The sequence below is a fragment of the Drosophila miranda genome, chromosome 4 (assembly GCF_003369915.1).
Source record: "Drosophila miranda strain MSH22 chromosome 4, D.miranda_PacBio2.1, whole genome shotgun sequence".
Classification (NCBI taxonomy): Eukaryota; Metazoa; Arthropoda; class Insecta; order Diptera; family Drosophilidae; genus Drosophila; species Drosophila miranda.
Genome location: NC_046677.1, coordinates 23893239 through 23910925, shown reverse-complemented (window position 1 = coordinate 23910925; position 17687 = coordinate 23893239). Strand labels below are relative to the sequence as shown.

The 17687-nt window shown below is 45.2% G+C and overlaps 2 protein-coding genes across 5 annotated transcripts in view; both read left to right on the top strand.

Annotated features, from left to right (window-relative positions):
- The window catches only part of LOC108163224, a 136905-nt gene that overhangs the window by 99530 nt on the left and 19688 nt on the right, over positions 1-17687 (top strand). For both annotated transcript variants that reach the window (XM_017298381.2, XM_033393043.1), the window contains 2 exons: positions 2409-2541; positions 7692-7912. In XM_017298381.2, coding sequence (XP_017153870.1) covers positions 2409-2541; positions 7692-7912 — 354 coding nt within the window. The remainder of the gene's footprint in view (positions 1-2408; positions 2542-7691; positions 7913-17687) is intronic.
- Positions 10357-14181, top strand: LOC108163226 (receptor-type tyrosine-protein phosphatase kappa). 3 transcript variants are annotated; one of them, XM_033393045.1, is made up of 2 exons: positions 10511-10638; positions 10793-14181. In XM_033393045.1, exon 2 carries the CDS (start codon positions 10910-10912, stop codon positions 12956-12958), a length of 2049 nt encoding a protein of 682 aa, XP_033248936.1. In that variant the 5' UTR covers positions 10511-10638; positions 10793-10909; the 3' UTR covers positions 12959-14181. The 3 variants fall into 3 exon arrangements, with proteins under 3 accessions (XP_017153871.1, XP_033248936.1, XP_033248935.1); XM_033393044.1 differs by having other exon boundaries at positions 10790-14181; XM_017298382.2 differs by having other exon boundaries at positions 10357-14181.

Genomic DNA, 17687 nt, shown 5'->3' with positions numbered 1-17687 from the left:
CATTCTGCATTTTCGCACCTCGTTGGATACCTGCGTCTCGATCCATACTCGTGCAAACACTCTTTGTATGCTAAATCTTTCCAGCACCCAATTAAAATTTAAATACAACGAGGTTTATGAAGTGTTTTTACACCATTAGCATTACCATACCGTTCCTTGCACCTTTTGCTTTTCCCCAACAACAGATGTTCTTTCTCCCAGCCATCACCCAACATAATCAGACTTGAAATAATCCCCTCGCAGGTCGTTAGCAGCTTCAAAATTTCCACATTTACGAAGCTTTCCATAGCCATCGAATTAGTTCTCGTAATTAAGCAAATTACCAGAGGCGGAATCATATGCGCTTCAATCATATTTTACATGAAAAATGTTTAAGTTTTGCACCCAGCAGCAGTTCGAGGAATACAAAAACAAGAGGCATTAGCATGGCTATCGTTTATCGGTGCATTTCATTATTACACCCAAAGCCCAGAGCCCATAGATGGGACGACAGGAACAGGGAGAACTACGAGTATTGCCCCGGGAGATAGAATATCTGCAGAGGGGAAAAGTACGCAAATGAACGCAAAATGGTAATGAACGCAGTCAGGGCATAGTTAGCACTGTATAGTCCATACAATTAACCCGAATTGAACATTAGTTCATGCACTTTGGCCACCTGATAGGCCCCTCCTCGCACACACCACCGCACACCACACCACACCCATACCCATACCCATACCATCCATAGTCCATAGTCCAGAGCCGAGAGCCCATCCGGCAGCCCGTTCCATGGATAGCACGTACGTATGTATGTACGTTCCAGTATGCTCTGCATAAGTGAGCTCTGTCTGAAATGAAAAGGAGAAACTGAACTAAAAATCAACACTGGGAATAGTAGGTGGTTGGGGCTGCAGGATGCAGGATGCAGGTACAGGTGGATAAACTTTTGCCTGGTTCTGGGAATAAAATTCGCAGTTGTCCTTGTTATTGTTCAGTGTTTATTTGGTTGAGCAGAAAGAGAGAGAGAGAGATAGAGTGTGTGTGTGTGTGTGTGTGTGTGTGTGGGGACTCCACAAATTTCCACGTCTGTTGTGCAATTAAAATTGCACAAATGCAGAGCCAACAGCCAGGTTGACCCAAAGGGGAGCTCCCGCAAATCCAATTGCACAACTAACTCGACGAACACTTCAGACCCACCGCCGCACTCGCCGGGATGGTAATTGTTTTTCTGTGACTCGTTTATTGAAAAGTTTTACATATTTCATATGCACATCTCGGATGCCGGCCGAGCTCCGAAATTTCTCTATGAATTACGCCAAACTTTATCATCATCATCAACAGGAGAGAGGAAGAGCAGCAGCAGGAGCGGGAGCAGGAGCTTCATCCTGATGTATGGCCTCCTCCTGCAAACAGAACAAATGCACATTTAGAGTGTTCCTTGTTTTGCTTTTAATTTACTGCCTTGAGGCAGGGCCTCCCAAAATCGGGAGCCGGGAGAGGAGCCTGGATACGTGCCTGGCCAAAGACCCAGAGAATGTTCTTTGCTTTTTCCTGGCTCATGGCTCATGGCTCATGGTTCATGGCTCATGGTTACTGGTTCCTCTGCTTGGGCCTCTCTCACGAATTTATATTAAAAATTATTTATTACATTTGCCAGGGCTTTCTCTCCGCTCCACTCCGCTCTGCTCTGCTCTGCTACTGCTTCTCCACCTCCTCCTTTTTATGCCCAGCAAAAAGCCAAAACTTTTTAATTGCTCTTTTTTTTGTTTGGTTGTGTTTCCGGAATTGTTTTTTGCCACTTTCCACTTCCAGGTCCAAGGAGACACGTACGTGCTTTTATTTCCTTTAATGATATAACGTGATAGAACAGTTTTCCCGCTTCTTTGCTGGGATTTTTTGTTGTTTTTGTTTGTTGTTTCGGCGCTCTCTTGAGGAGTCGCTATTTATAAAGGGATATATATCACTTTTTCCGTAATAAGGTGCAATTAACAAAAAAGTTTTTGAAGGAAAAGAAAAGGTGCTGCGGATAATAAATATCACTGACTTAAGAAGCGAACTTCAAAGTAGGGTTACTTAAGTTTTGTTTGTAGATACTATCGGAAAACACTATAAAATACAAAGATATTGCAACAGGCAACACGTTTAATGGTTCGTGGTGCTGGCACTAGGAGTACTGGTACTTTAATTCTCTCTTGGGCTACATTTTATGGTTCCCAAAGACCGTGTACTTTGTTGCTGGATTTCTTATACCGAAATGTAAGTCTTTAGAGCGACTCGCAAGAGACTGTGGGTATAGTTTAGTCTTTGCCATAGGTTATAGGGTTATATAGCCCATAAGTAAAGCTTAAAGTATTCCCATCAATGTGAAAATATTCCTCAAAATATTCTTTCATTCTAATGATTTCCAATCTGTTTCTCTTTTCCAGTTCTGGGCCGCATATGTGCCCTGCGAGGCCCAGCATCGGGATGCTGTGCAGCTCACTTTGGAGCAGATTGATGTGATCAAGCGCCTCACGGATCGGTACTCCCCGCAGTTAACCACGTGCACCTCGGCGCAGGGTAAGTCAACAGTCAGCCAAATATCACACATACGCCGCGTGGGCAGGACCTATACCAGTAAACAAAAAAAAAAACATTCCCCGAAAGTTTCCCCAAACTAGACCTAAACCGAAACTGAACGGAAAGGCAAGGAAAGTATGCCAGGCATTCGAGTTGTTCGTTTTGCACTCTTGGGTTTGGCTTTTTTTTGGTGGGGGGGGAGACTGAAAGCTATGCCGGAAAACTTTGACTCGCGAGTCTTTGGCAAAGTTGTTGAAAAGTATCTTGGCCGACTACCAAAAAGCAGTTGCTGCAACTGTGGCAGTAGCAGTGGCAGGAGTCCGCAGCGGCAGTGGCAGTGGCAGCGGCGGCGGCGGCGGCCCTTGAGGCAGCTGCTTACCGCGTGCCATATTTTTGCACCATTTCCTTTGATACGCTGCACTCACCTACATAGTTGCCGCACCGGAGAGGCCTCGTTTAAGCGAAGAAAAACAGTCCATATTTCTTTGTAAGTCAGCCGCAAGAGCACTTGCCAAATAGAAAACAGAACATGGAACAAGAAGTATAGATTTGGGTGCCGAAACTGTAGATACCCTGAGAGCACCAGCGGTGTCTTCAGCATCAGATCGAAGCTAAGAAAAAGGTACATGAAACAACAAGACTCCCTTCACTTGAACTTGAACACTGACTGACGCCACTGACACCACTGTATCCTCTAGAGTCTCAAAATCACCTCCTGTTCTGCATATCCATCATCTGGTAGGAACATTATACCCTCTTCAAGGGTATCGCAAATCTGCACAAAAGCACAGAAATTGCAGAAGTAGCAACTTCTGACTTATGCTTCGACTCCCCGGCCAGCATTTGTGTTGCGTTTCCCTGTTTGTTTTCCGTTTTGCATTTTGATTTGCACTCCCTGCCTCTGCCTGGGCCATTTTTCACTCGAGTCTGAGTCGAGTCTTGGCCATATTTTTTGTATTGCAGCTGCATGCACAGGAAAACGGCCAAAGGAAAACTGAAAGGCAAACGAAAACGAAAACTGAAAGCATAACCAACAAATCGCTTCCGGCATTTGCGTTGAAACATTTACGTAGCCGTAAATGGAAATGTCAATAAATCATGGCTGAAGACAAAATAACAAGAAATATAAAACAGGAAAACTTTTAGCCACAACAAATATTGTACAGCGAATCGAGTGGAGTACTACAAAGGATCGAATGGATTACGGAGCGGATGAAATGGCATTTGCATGTGTTTTCCTCCGATGAAAGGTGCGCAGATCCCAAAGAAAATGTGCAGCTTTCCCCCAAAAACACTGAGCAGCAAACAGAAAAGTGAACAATTTGCCAATCTTCTGGGACGTCTGATGTCTCTTTCGCAGTCAGCATAAAAATTTCTCTTAATTGATGCGGTTTTTTCTTTTTTTTTTTGCTCGCAACGGAAATTGGATTGAATGAAGCGAGTGAAGTGGCAAATTGAGCAATAAATTTGATTAAAATTGGAGGACTCTACTAGTCGGGGGAAAAAAAAAGAAAACCCCATAAAGAAGAGCAATGGAGAGAAGCATAAAAGAATGGTAGAGAAAATGGCCAACAGATAAAGGAAAAGTCTGGAAGTGGAAAAAGGCAGTGAAAACCAGGCAGTGGAAAGGGGGTGACAGCATTGGCATTGGTTTTTTATCTGCAGATTTCTTATGCCCGATGATTGATCAAAATTTGCATTTACTTGAGGCAATTAGAACATCCATCCACTACACTATCAGTATCCAGAGCAGATATGTGCTAAATAAAACCTTTTTTTGATCACATGCCATCCCCTTTGAAGACTTTGCACCCAAAACAAACTCGTTCTAGTTCAAAGACCCAAAAGCAGAACAGAAATCAACCAAAGTCCTTTGACTTTGAACAAGAGCTAAAGAAAGTACACTAGAGTGCGAAAATAAAAAGTGGCTGGAAAACAAAACAACCTGCATGGGTCTTCCTTTGAAATCCCAGCTGCTGTTGAATAAAATAAAACCCAACATTTTATTTTAACTACTGCAAATAAATTCCGTTGAAATTGTTGTGTGTCCTCCTCCTGGCTCCCCCTGGCTCCTCCTGGCTCCTCCTCGCTCACATGTCGTGTAAATAAAATGCGAATCCAAGTGACTATTGAGCAAATGCAGCAGGGCGTGCCACACTGCCACACACATACCCTGCCCGGGGTACTCCTTTCCTTGGAGCTGCCGCTGGTCCCTGCCAATGTGATTGTAAAAAAATGCAAAGCTAACGAACCGAAACACAACGCGACGAGTGACGTGCCCCGTCACTCACTCCGAATACGAAACCAAGTCCTGGAACTGGTCCGTGTCCGAGCGGGAGTTGAAGTCCTGGTCGAAGTACTGGTCCCACTCTCGACTAAACAAATGAGCGTTACAATCGCGCTCCATAAACCCAACAACAGTCTCCCAGACGAGACACAAAGCTCCACCTCGAAGTATATCCTAGTGGCAGTGTCCTTTCCTGTCCTGTCACCTGCCAGCGCTCTGCTGCTACTTTACATCTGCCTCTCACTCACACTCACACTCGCCCCTCCTTCACACGCCACTCCTCTGCTTTGCTCACTCTCCAAATGTGAAAATCGTTTTTATTTGCAATTTTCAATTTTCACCTTCAAAAGTGTAAACCTCAATTTACACTGCCACTCCACCTCCACCTCCTCCTCCACCAACATAACCAACACCACCATCATCCCCTCTCCATCAAGAGTCCGAGAAAAGGATATTGAGAAAATTGCATTCTGCTGCAGCAGAAAGAAAAATAAGGATCGAAAGAGGTATTTGGTCGCATCAAGCTGTACACTTCAATGCTCTTTCCGAATGGGGTATGGGGAATCCATTGAGTAGCAGAGGTCGTAGAGAATGGGGATATTATGGTGAAGATATTATGGACTAGGGAACATGATAAACGATAGAATATACAGACGATATTAAGGCTAGAATGATTTGGATAGAAAATATATAATAAACAGATTGGGCAAACGACATTAAATATGGAATAGATCATACGACGAGATATTTGCTATGCTAATGGACAGATACGAGTATAATGGATAGATATTGAAAAATATTGAAAATAATGAAAGATACATTACTTGAGGTGCAGTATAGATATATAGATTCCATGATAATTCATGTAGATGCAATCCTCTACCTTTTACAGAATGAATGCTTCAGCATCTACAACTCTTCAGTCCTTTTCCTCAGCATCTTCAGGGTATCTAACCTGCCACTATCCTCTCCCATTCACTGCCCTTTCATTGTTACCCTTTTGTAAAGCTCCTTCTGCCACTGCCACTACTGTTGGGGCTGCTGCTGCTGTGGCTGTTGCCATTGCTTTTGGTTTATTGCGTCAAGTGGCATTTGGTTGGGATTTTCATTTTGAAACGTATTGGTGGAGAGGAGTGGAGCCGCTCTCTGTGTGCTATGAGTATTGCCTCAATTCGCATCCGATACATTGGGGCCATCTATTATACATTACGGCCCTGGTCACCAGAACTCCGGTTCGGTCCGCTCCGCTCCGGCCGAAGTCACAGACAATTACATGCAGCACCAAAGAGCGAGCGAGCGAGCGAGTCCTAGTCCCTGCCCCGGAATTGAACTTCAGCTCACGTGGCGCATTTTAGTGCCTTTGAGTTGCCTTTCTGTTGCCTTGACTGTGCCGCAATGGCTGTGGAAGCAGTGGCATCCCAGAGAAATGGCAAGAAGGAATCATTCCTCTCCACCGTCCCACCGTCCCGTTCCCTAAGTATTGGTCCTGCCCGAACATTTGTTTATTTGCTCCATATTTTAGGGTTTTACGGCAACAACGTTTCCGACATCGACCAGGTTTTTGTGGCAGGTATTTGGTTTTGCCAGCAACAATGGAGAACCAGCGCCAGAGCCAACATTGGAGCACAATTCCCGTTTCCTTGGCCTCCATTGCTTTTGATTTTGCAGAGCTTATTTGCTTATTGCCAGCGGATCCTGCGTCCTGTGTCTTGGAGTGCCATTGCCTGTCCCCCCGTTCCCCCTTTCGCCCGTTCCCCTTTCCCGATTATCGTTTCTCAGTTCGTTTTGGGGTCTCACAGGAAATAGGGCTGTTTGCCGTTTGCCGTTTGCCCGTTCGTTATGTGGGGAAAATTTATTAACCCGATTTCCCTTTTGTGTGCGACACATTCGAAATGTTATCAAAATTGGTTGGCACACAAAATGCTTGATTTGAATAGCCTGCAACAAATTATAATCGACCCCCAGAGTGGGCTCCCAGTCCCTCTGGAGAAAAACAAGCTTCCCCACTTATTTGCAGATAAATCGAAATGGATATGCTGATACGAGTATCTAAATGGAATGCCCCCCACCCAAAAATGTTTCTTTAATATTCGAAAAAGGTCAGAAGGCCGTCCAAACATATTCATATTCATCAACGACACTTTGATGCACTTGAAAAACTCTGGAAAAATGTCAAAGGAAAATTATTATTTGAAGCCATTAAAAGTTTTTGGCCCAGCACTCCACTCGAAGCATACACACACACACACACACATAGAACTTGGCCAAGTAGCAAAATTTAAGCAAACATTGTTCAAGCTTTGCTGGCTAAAAACAATAATAAATGAATGGACGAGGAACGAACAATGTTCAAGTATTTTGACAAGTGCCTTGGCAACAAAATAGAATGTCAAGAAACAGATCAAAGCTGCTTGTGGGCCCTGTCTCTGTCTCTGTCTCTGTCCCTCTGGTTTTGGTTCTGGCCAAGACAAGCGTAAATATTGCATGGCACAGCGAAATGTTTTGTTTTACTGGACACTGGGACTGGGACTGGGACTGGGAATCCACAAATCAGAAAGGATAAACTGACAGATGGAGCACCACTGGGATACTGGGATACTGGGATACTTGGAGACTGACACCAAAGACTAACCGCATCCGCACTGTGAGTAGTGCTCAATGGGGGCATTCGAGCGAATGACAGACCAGACCATCCCAGACCAGACCATAACCAGAAACAACAAATGTTACTTATGGCAAGAGCCAAGTTTTAAACCGCACAGAACTCCAGCTGAAACACTGTCACTTCCAATCAGCATAATAAATACGTGTAGAGAGAAATATATTTTAAATCCCTTTCCGTACCATCTTCTTTCGTTTGCAGACATCATTGATGCCCACAAGAACCAACAGGTCTGCTCGCTGACTGGCGTCGAGGGCGGCCACTCCCTGGGCGGCTCTCTGGCCGTTCTACGCACTCTCTATGCGATCGGAGTGCGCTACATGACACTCACCTCCACTTGCCACACGCCCTGGGCCGACTCGAGTTATGCGGACGCACCGACCTTCAATATGAAACATGGCGGACTCACCCTCTTCGGGAAGGTAAGTCTCTTCCTCGTCTCTTGTTCTTGTTACACCTGATTTAATGCTAATTAGTTGAACGGTCGGTCCTTGGCGCAGAGGGTCCTGTGTGTTGCGTGGGTCCTCTGTGCTCTGTCCTCTGGCCTGTTCCTCTGTCAGTCGCCGGCTTACACGGGGATTTGGTCGCTGATGATACGTCCTTTCGAGCACCCCGCTCAACTTCATTGTAACTACGGTCAACCACAGTCAACGCTTTGTTAGCCTGGCCATAAACATGTGCAGTGTGTCGGTGGGGGGAGGAGAGGAGGGGAAATATGGTGGGAGGGCAAGGCATGGCAAGGCAGTTATGTGCTTAAGTGCCCTTGCTGTGGGTGGCACCGTGTGCTTTGTGCCTTGTGCCCTGCCCTCCAAATGGTTCAACAGTTCTCAAATTAGGTGCCTACTACAGTTTACAATTGGCGGGCGGCTTTGCTGCGGGATTTTCGTGTGACCTGAGCACAGGATCATATATATTAAATTAGGCCCCCACGACCACGACTATCCAGCGGTTTCTGTGGTCCAACCAGAACTAATGGCCCGTAAGCTGCGGCCAACCAGCCGAGGAATACTTGCAACCATTATGGATATTATAAATTGCTCTAAACGGAATTTGTGAGAGCTCCCCGGCATCGATTTCATGACTAACAAAATGGGATTGAGTAATTGGAAGAGAGCCAAGGGGAAAGAGGAGTCTATATGCCGTAAAGACGTGTCTGATCTTGAATTTCCATTCGAAAAATTCTGTGCAATCTACATGAAAGAAGGAGGTCATCAAACTTGATTCTGTCAAACATCAAGGCCACTCGAGACAAACGCATTTTGATCCGAATTTCCACCCAACAACAGCCTGCACAAGCAATTACAATATTTCCGTTCTCTTCTGAGACTCTGGCTGTGTAATTATTTTGAAATTCGAAATTTCCCCGTCATGATGATGTTCAAACATGATTACAACGCAATCCGACGGTGTGTTTTCATACCCTTTACGTTACGATGGGGTATAGCTGATCCGAGCACCGATCTGTACAGAGCCAATTATTGTGCCAAGGAACACAATTCTTTCAAAGAACTAAAGATAGACATAACTAAAAGAGTATCTTATCTTTCGGTACCACAGATCGATCCTTTTTTCTGGTTTTTTTTTGGGTGTTCTTCATGGCACATCTTGACGGGCCTCTGGCCGCCGTCCGCTTCCTCTTTGGCTGTGGGCTAGTGCCAAATGCTATTTACAGTGAAACGCAGCGACAGACAAAGTGCATGCGGAAATAAAATGTGCACAAGCACAGCCACACGAATACGAAAAGAAAACCTACAATTTGTAGCAACAAAAGTGCAAAATTCAAAAAACAACAAACCAAACCATTTGCCGCAGCTGTTGATTCGAGGCAGGAAATGTATGCAAATTTACTGAGGCCATTCCCGTCCTCAAATGGGGAATATTTTGATTGTTTATGCATAAAAAGCAATAATATATTCCTCGGATGTTTGCGTCTGTCATCTGTTTTTCTGGACTAGCGCCATGCCAATTAAATATGGAAAATACCACCCCGAAATCAGCTCATCGTCACTTCCTCATTTAACCTGCGGAATTTACAATTACACATTCCCAAAACAATAGATGCCGCCGAACAAAATACGAAAATGAAAAGTGAAAAACTATCCCCTGCGCAGGCGCCGAGAGAGGGGCTAAATTTGGGAAGAGAGAGCGAAGAAAAGCGAGGGATAGGAAGAGCGCAAGAGGTGGAATCGAAATGGGAAATCTTTCGCCGCGCCAGTAAAACGACCAGGCAAAGGGAAAATCGAAATTTTCATTCATACTATAAGGTGAATGGCACAGTGGGACCAGGCACAAGAAAAGTGGTAGACATGCCATGGAAAGATATGTTTTGTATTTAGTTATAAATAATGATATAGAATCAACGATAAGTGCTGGAAGAGGAAAGAAAGAAAAAGATAATTCCAGATGATGGTAAATGCTCTCATTTTTAAGGAATATTCCTTAAGGCACGAAGTCACATTCGAATCAAGGCTTGAGAGCATATTTATATCCCTTTTTTGGGGCCATCTTTTACCAAGAAATATGTAAATGTGTTCTGTGGGATATTCATAGTGAAAAATACTCCTTAAGCAGCCGACATTTCATGGCATATGATCACTATGGTGCCACTGTGTCCCCACTTAACGACAGTGTCCGCCCGCGCTCGCTAAAAATACCCGTCGCTGGCACCCACCCACCCGAGAGGCGCCACAGACAGTTAGTCACATGGGCCATGGTGAAAACGCACTCTCCTCGCTCGCTGGCCGCTCTGGTGGCTCTCTCGCTGGCGGATTTCGCCCCGAAAATGCCACTCCGAGTGGGGCTCGTGGTGTGGTGGAAATGCCATCGGATGGCTGAGATGCGGCTCGGGTCGTGCCTTTGTGGGGGACTGTGGTTCAGTCGACGAACGAAATTCGCCCCAACGAGGCAGCTGCCAGAATTGTACCTAGACCTCCGTGGCAGTTGTGAAGTGTAGTGGAGAACGACCACAGAGAAAAGAGAAAAGCCAGAAAGAAGGAAGCAGAGAATAGGAAAATAAAAGCGAAACGAATACACAAAATACACAGCAAGCGATACACAGAGGAAACACACAAGAAAATCAACCACGAAATTCGAAATTCCTGCTGGCCAAATATCTATCGTATTTCGAACGGGAACGCATTGCGAAAAGGTGAACAAATAGCTAACGATTACTACTAACCCCAGCCGTACTAACACCGACAAAATGAAGAGCCAAGTGGACTAATCGACTACTTCCTCCTCCTATACGAACCACCACGCACACCCTCGCCACCGCATCGTGATTGATGATGACAACGCAGCAGCTTGTGGCAGGGCAAGAGGCAGGGGCACCAGCGTCACCAGAGTCAGAGGCAGCAGCAGCAGCAGAAGCTTCTACAGGGAACAACTGCGAAGAAGAAGCAGCACAAGCAGCAGCAGCCATGACAGCAGCCACAACAGCAGGCGGAGCTGGGGGTGCAGGGGGGAAGCAGAGCAAGCACAGGTCGAGGTCATCTGCACGGTACGATGACGTCGAGAAGCAGCAGCGAAAGAGCCGCGCCATTGTCTCCATACCGAACACGATAAAGCTGAGCATGCTGAACAGCGGCCTGCTCTCGTTCGAGCGGATAAAGCTGGAGGCCCGCGACGAGAACAACAGCCTCTCGAAGACGATACCCAACGGACCCATCGATATACGCCACTTCCTCAAACTGTGCGATCTGCGCCGCAAGTTCCCAGTGCTCTACAAGCTGGAGTTCCAGACAGCCGCCAAGGTGGAGTCGAACACCTGTCGGCATGCGATGAAGAAGAACAACCAGGAGAAGAACCAGAATCCCAAGTGCATTCCATACGACTACAATCGGGTGGTGCTGGAGAAGGTGGGCGGACTGCAGGACTCGGACTATGTGAATGCCTCCTATGTGGACAGTCTGCTCAAGCCGAACGCCTACATTGTGACCCAGGGACCGGTCCTCGAGACAGTGGTCGCCTACTGGCGCATGGTCTGGCAGGAGAACATCAGCGCCATCGTGATGCTCACCAAGACCTTTGACTTCGCCAAGGTGATGTGCCACCAGTACTGGCCGGCCAACATGGAGGTGCACGAGACGTACGGCGACATTCACATCAACATCGTGAGGGAGGAGCAGCTGGCCAACTTCCACATTCGCACCTTCCGGCTGTACAAGAAGAACGAGCAGGGCGAGGTCTGTGACGAGCGGCTGATCCTGCAGTTCCACTACACGGAATGGTACTCCCACTCGTGTCCCTTCTCCAACGCCCTGCTCGAGTTCCGCCGGAGGGTGCGCCTGGTCGTGGGTAACATCATCAAGGACGAGGACGACATGCGGGGACCCATTCTGGTCCACTGCAGCGATGGCGGCGGTCGCTCTGGCGTCTACATGTCCATCGATGCCAATCTGGAACTAGCCGAGGAGGAGGAGTGCTTCAATGTCTTCGGCTACCTCAAGAAACTGAGGCAATCGCGGAAGGGTCTCGTGGAGAATGTGGAGCAGTACAAGTTCATCTACGACACCCTGGAGGAGCACATAATCTGCGGCAAGACCTGGTTCCCCGTCTCCGAGCTCTCGGATCGGCTGAAGGCCAAGGCCCGCCGCAATTCCGGGACCAAGCTGAACGAGTACCAAATGGAGTACGATCAGATCTGCAAGCAGACGCCGAGATTCACCATCGGGGACTGTGCTGGCGGCCATCGCGCCGACAACAGAGAGAAGAACAGGGACGTGCTGTGCGTGCCGCCGGACAACTTCCGGCCATACCTCACCTCCTTCCAGGGCAACGCCTTCACGGACTACATCAACTCGGTGTTCGTCGACGGATATACGAAGCCCCGCGAGTACATCGTCACCGAGTGGCCCATGAAGCACACTCTGGGAGAGTTCTGGTCCCTGGTATACGATCAGGAGTGCTCCGCGGTGGTGGTGCTGTGCCAGCCGCCCTCCCAGTCGCAGTCGTATCCCTCCTTCTGGCCGAACAAGTCCAAGATGGAGAAGTACGGCCCCGTGTTCTCCGTGCACTACGTAATGTCGAAGAGCTACACGAACATCAAGCAGTGGGAGTTCAAGATCAACAAGAAGATCGTCTCGCTCACGGAGATGATGGCCGGCGTGAAGGCGCCCACGCGAACCGTTCAGCTGTTCCAGCTCACCTGCTGGCCGATGGGCCACAAGGTGCCCAGCTCCACGAACTCCCTGGTGTACCTGATGAACATGGTGGAGATCTGGCGGAACAAGGTCGACTACGGCCCCGTCTGCGTTGTCTCGCCCGATGGTCGCAGTCGGGCCGGTGTCTACTGTGCCGCGAATGCGTGCATCGAGCAGGTCATCCAGCACGGGGAGGTCGATGTCTTTCAGGCCGTCAAAACGGTGCGCCGTCACAGGCCGCAGCTCGTGGAGAATATGACCGAGTACAAGTACTGCTACGATCTGGTACTGCACTACGTCCTGCACTTTCTCAACAAGAAGGACTGATCGGTCGTGCAAAAAGTTGTACGCGACTTTTTGGTTATTTTTGGGCGCTCCATCCAAGCAGCAGCAGAGGGAGCGACCCTGCTCAGGATGCTTTAATGGTTAACAATGATGAAATACTTGAACAAGTGGTCCACATTTGATGCCTCCACCTTCGCGTAGGGTTTTTGGCACCGCCTTAAAGCAATAATACCGAGTATTTTGTTGTCCACAAACCGAAACGGAAACTGAAACCGAAAACCGAAACCATTTTGTTAACTCACTTTTCCCGAGCATCGAAATGAAATTTCACGCCCGCTGAGAAAAGCGAGTGCACTTTTTACTTGTTTTTCTTTCGGTTTTTCAAGAGGTCTGCGAGCCACACTACTGGCTGGACTATAAAACAAAAACAAAACAAAGAAACTATATACCTAAACACTATATCCTATACATATATACTACCTATATATATACCTACTATATGCCTATTGATCTGAACTGTATGTGCCATTTGTGAAACCCTAGTTGTTGTTGTTACGATGATATGATATGAGAGGAGAGAGCGATGAGAAGAGAGTGATGATGAGAAGAGAGTGATGAGGAGTGGAAACTATTACGATTACCATTTATATTTATACATCTATAGATTATTATTATTACGTTTACTCTTAAAGAACTTGCTACCTGGGCAATTGTTGATATACATCTAACTACACAAATACCTACACATATATGGAATCTATTTATACATATATATACACACACATATATATATGAATGTTATGTACTGTTGTAAATGGAAGACGCATTGTTTTTCCGGTATGAAAACTGTTGGCGGAAATTTATTTTTTATTCATGTTAAAAAGAGAATATTTATTGCAACACACACACAAAGTGAGAACAACTTCAGGGGAATGAATGAAGAGAACCAACTTTATATATTATTTATTTATAGAAAACATACACACACATACAAACATACACTCAGAAGGATATGTTTGTATAATAATTTTCCTGTATTTTCGCATTTATGCATTAGAACAGACACACAGAACACACACACACATATATTGTTGTAACTGTAATGGAATTATTTTTTTAAATGTGACAACAAAAAAGAGCATGTATTTTTGATCGATTCAATGTCCAATATACATAGAGAAACATATAGCACAAAAATTGGAATGGAATGGGGAGATGAAAGCGAAGCGAAGAAAAGGAACCAATAAGAAACGAGATGAAAATAACTTGGAATTTGTGTGTTTTCAATGCGGTTTGGGTTTCAGCTGAAATTTGGATAAGGCATGAATGCGTTAAGGAAATGAATGAAATCCGAGAAAATTCGCTGGAAAATGATTATGTTGATTATGATTATTGTTTCGCCACAAAAATGTATTCTCTATACATATATTTTCCGAATTATATCTTGGGTTTGGAATTCTCTCAGATCTCACTTGAAGATCGTTCGAAAAACTAAGTACTTCAAAGAATTTTCATAGATAAACAATGCCCCCAACGGCTGTGCCATAAAATTCAGTACAGTTCGTTTCAAAAAGGTATAACAATTGCATGAAAAGAACTTTTAACAAATTACCTGCAAGATAGCTGCAAAATGGGAGGGGGAGATATATCAAGGAACTAATAGCATTTGAATACGAAAGAAATCTGTGAAAGAATATCATATAAAAAAAACAATTAAGCTTAAAGTTGTATATTTTATGTTATACAATGGGGTCAATATCAATAAGATAGTTAAATCTTTTTTTATAATTTTTCAGCTCTCTACGACCATAGATAGATCTAATGACTATTCTCCTCATTCAATGCACCTATCTAAGAGAATTTTTAAATCGTTTTTGCTTGAGTACCTACTTGACTTACAGCCATGTCACGCACTGTCTATCCCTCATCCGAGATTATGCAGATCTCGCGTGTACGTACACGTACATTGGCATTCCTCGGCTGAGTCATAAATTCGAACTATCAATCAAAATGTTTTGCGTGGCGCATTAAAAATTGAGATCGAATGGGGGGAATGGAAATTGGCAAATGGATTGGCATCGAGATACTCGTACTATAAACAAAAGCCAGATGAAACGATCCAGCCAGAGGGCCAGAACCATGTGCATGAGCAACAATACCATAATATAAACCTTGACCAGATTACAGTTTAATGCGTGCAAATCAAACAGAGGCGTTGTCCATATAGATATGGCACTGCGATAAGGCACGGCATCCATTGAGTGGGTGATGTGTGATGAGGATGTGGAGGGGAGCGGAGTGGAGTGGAGTGGAGCGGAGTGGAGTGGAGGTTGCTATAAAATCGATAAATGACAGCACACTTTGCTTTAGTCAGCAATAAAACCGAACGGCAATAATAGTAAAACTTTCGAGCCTCGCAATGACATCAGCAGAAAACTGGTGGAAAACTGCGGAAAAGTCCGCAATATGAAATTGAAAAAACAGTATGAAAAATCTGACCCAAAGGGAATTTAAAGCAAAACGAAAATCGATCGGACCGGCTAAAGTTTTTCCCCATTACTCATATGCTATGTATTTTTGGCTGGGATTTTCCAGCATTTCCCGCTCTCTCTTTAATTGTGGGGCGAAAACTCATGCAGCGTGCAAATTTCTGTTGCTGCCACCGAATTTTATGCCAAATACGCCAGACAAATAAACCAATTAGTTTTTTGTTTTCTGGAAATTTATATTTACGAGCTATTAATACAAAAGCCAGCGCGTGGCCAACACAAAAACAGCAGCAACACAGAATTTTCGGCGCGGGTAGATGCGGCTGACCGGGACAGTGGGGTGGACAGTGGGGGGGACAGGGAGAACAATTAAGTTTTAGTTAATTAAAAAGTCAGTGGCAATTAATTTAGGGGCTCTGCCGAACAATTTATGGCACACACATAAAGTTATGAAAGCGAATCACAGCGGATTAGCAGAGTGGAGCTTTATGGCTGGTGGATCGAAGGGGAGTCGGGAGTCGGTGGTAGATACAAGGACATTTCGAACAGGCTTAAAGTGCGTATTACTGGGGGTTTGGGAAAATGCTATCATCTTTCGATTAGGATATAATGTGGCAACGCCAAGTTGATGTTTTGCAACACTGCATGGACTTAGTGTTGAAAGTGTGCCAGCTTGTTTTATACTTAACTAAACTACTTTTCCTAGACATTTTGCTTAAATTGAGTGCATATACGAGTCGTAGATGGATCTGGTATACTTTAAGAGATTTTCCGGTTAGTTGCTGCTAAACTTCTGGAACAAGAACTTCACATGCGAAATCACTATTTAATGGCCCAGAGAGTAAAGACAGTGTGTCTCTGGTATTGTCTTGAACGTCTAGAGATGGACCGACAGTCTGCGTTGGGGTTTGGAGTTGTTAGCACACATGTTTACAATAAACCCAGCCAGTCAACTAGAGTGCCAACAAACCAAATGGCAGCTGCATAGCCCAGACATGACAACCTCTCACACGCATACGCCTGACTATAGCACATCCATACGCGTACACAAAAGTGTGTGTACAACAATAGACATTAAGCAAATGCTTGAGCACTCGCACACAAATGCATTGCTGCGTAGGAGTACTCTCTATATATAAGTATGGAGTGTATTGTAGTCTGAGGCAAAGTCAGTCACTTAGTCAAACGGGCAACCATTTCAATTTGTCAGTCATTCACAGAGCCAAGTGCAGCCGGAATGAATGCCGCCCTCCTCCTTCTGAATGTGTGTGAGTGAGTGTGAGTGTGGGCTCGAACTATTTGTATTGTGTGCATGTCAAAGTCGTCGTGTTAACATTAATTAAATCTATAGCCTGACAAGCACAATACTTCACTTCCCATTGCCATTGTCTTGCTGAAGTCTCTCTATTGAATTATTGGTTTTGATTCGAAATTTTTCATTAACTATTTCTCACTCGAAGTCTGTGAGTGTCCTGTATCCTCGGGGGAGTGGAATGCATGGCCACATACTTGTCATAGTTGTTTAAATATATTGAAAAGCACATTAAGTAAATACGACCAGCTTTTGTTTTAATTGGAAATTGTCACCGAGCGCGGAAAAGTATGCAAAGCCCCCGAGGGGCAATAATCGCACACAGCTCGTTGATTATAGGCATAATTGTTTTCATTGCCGCCATTTAAGCATTGAGCAACATTCGATGGATACATATCGTAATGCTTTCAAATTAAACGAGCTGATTTGCTGCGGTTGATGCTCGTTTCGGGCGATAGTTCAATGGGATTTATATTTAATCGGGCGAAGGCGTTTAAGACGCACACAGTTTCCACTGTTTCAAGCTCGGTTTTCATCAATAACTAATGTAATTCCTTAATCAACCCTTAAGGATGGCCCAGAGCTGGTGTTGATTCGAAATTAATTGAGAACAAAATGTGAAAAGTGGGCTAGGAAAAGCAGACAGCCCGCAGCGCAACGGTAGAACAAAAGTAGCACAAAAGGCATTCGTTTAATTATTTAAATTTAATTTCATGTCATATCAAATTAGTGCCACTCATTTTCACCCCAAGCACGTGGAAAATGTAAAGGCCTCCCAGGCGCAGACCCCACACCGCCTCCCCTTTCCCCAGACACAATTATGCACTGCATATGTGTGTGTGTGTTCCTCTCTCCCTATGTGAGTGTGTGGGGGGGCCAACACTTTTTAACTCGTTTCCATTACGTGCCCCAGTCGTTGCCGGTATGTCCTGCGTTCTCTCCTGCTCTCCTGCCGTAAGGACTGGCATTT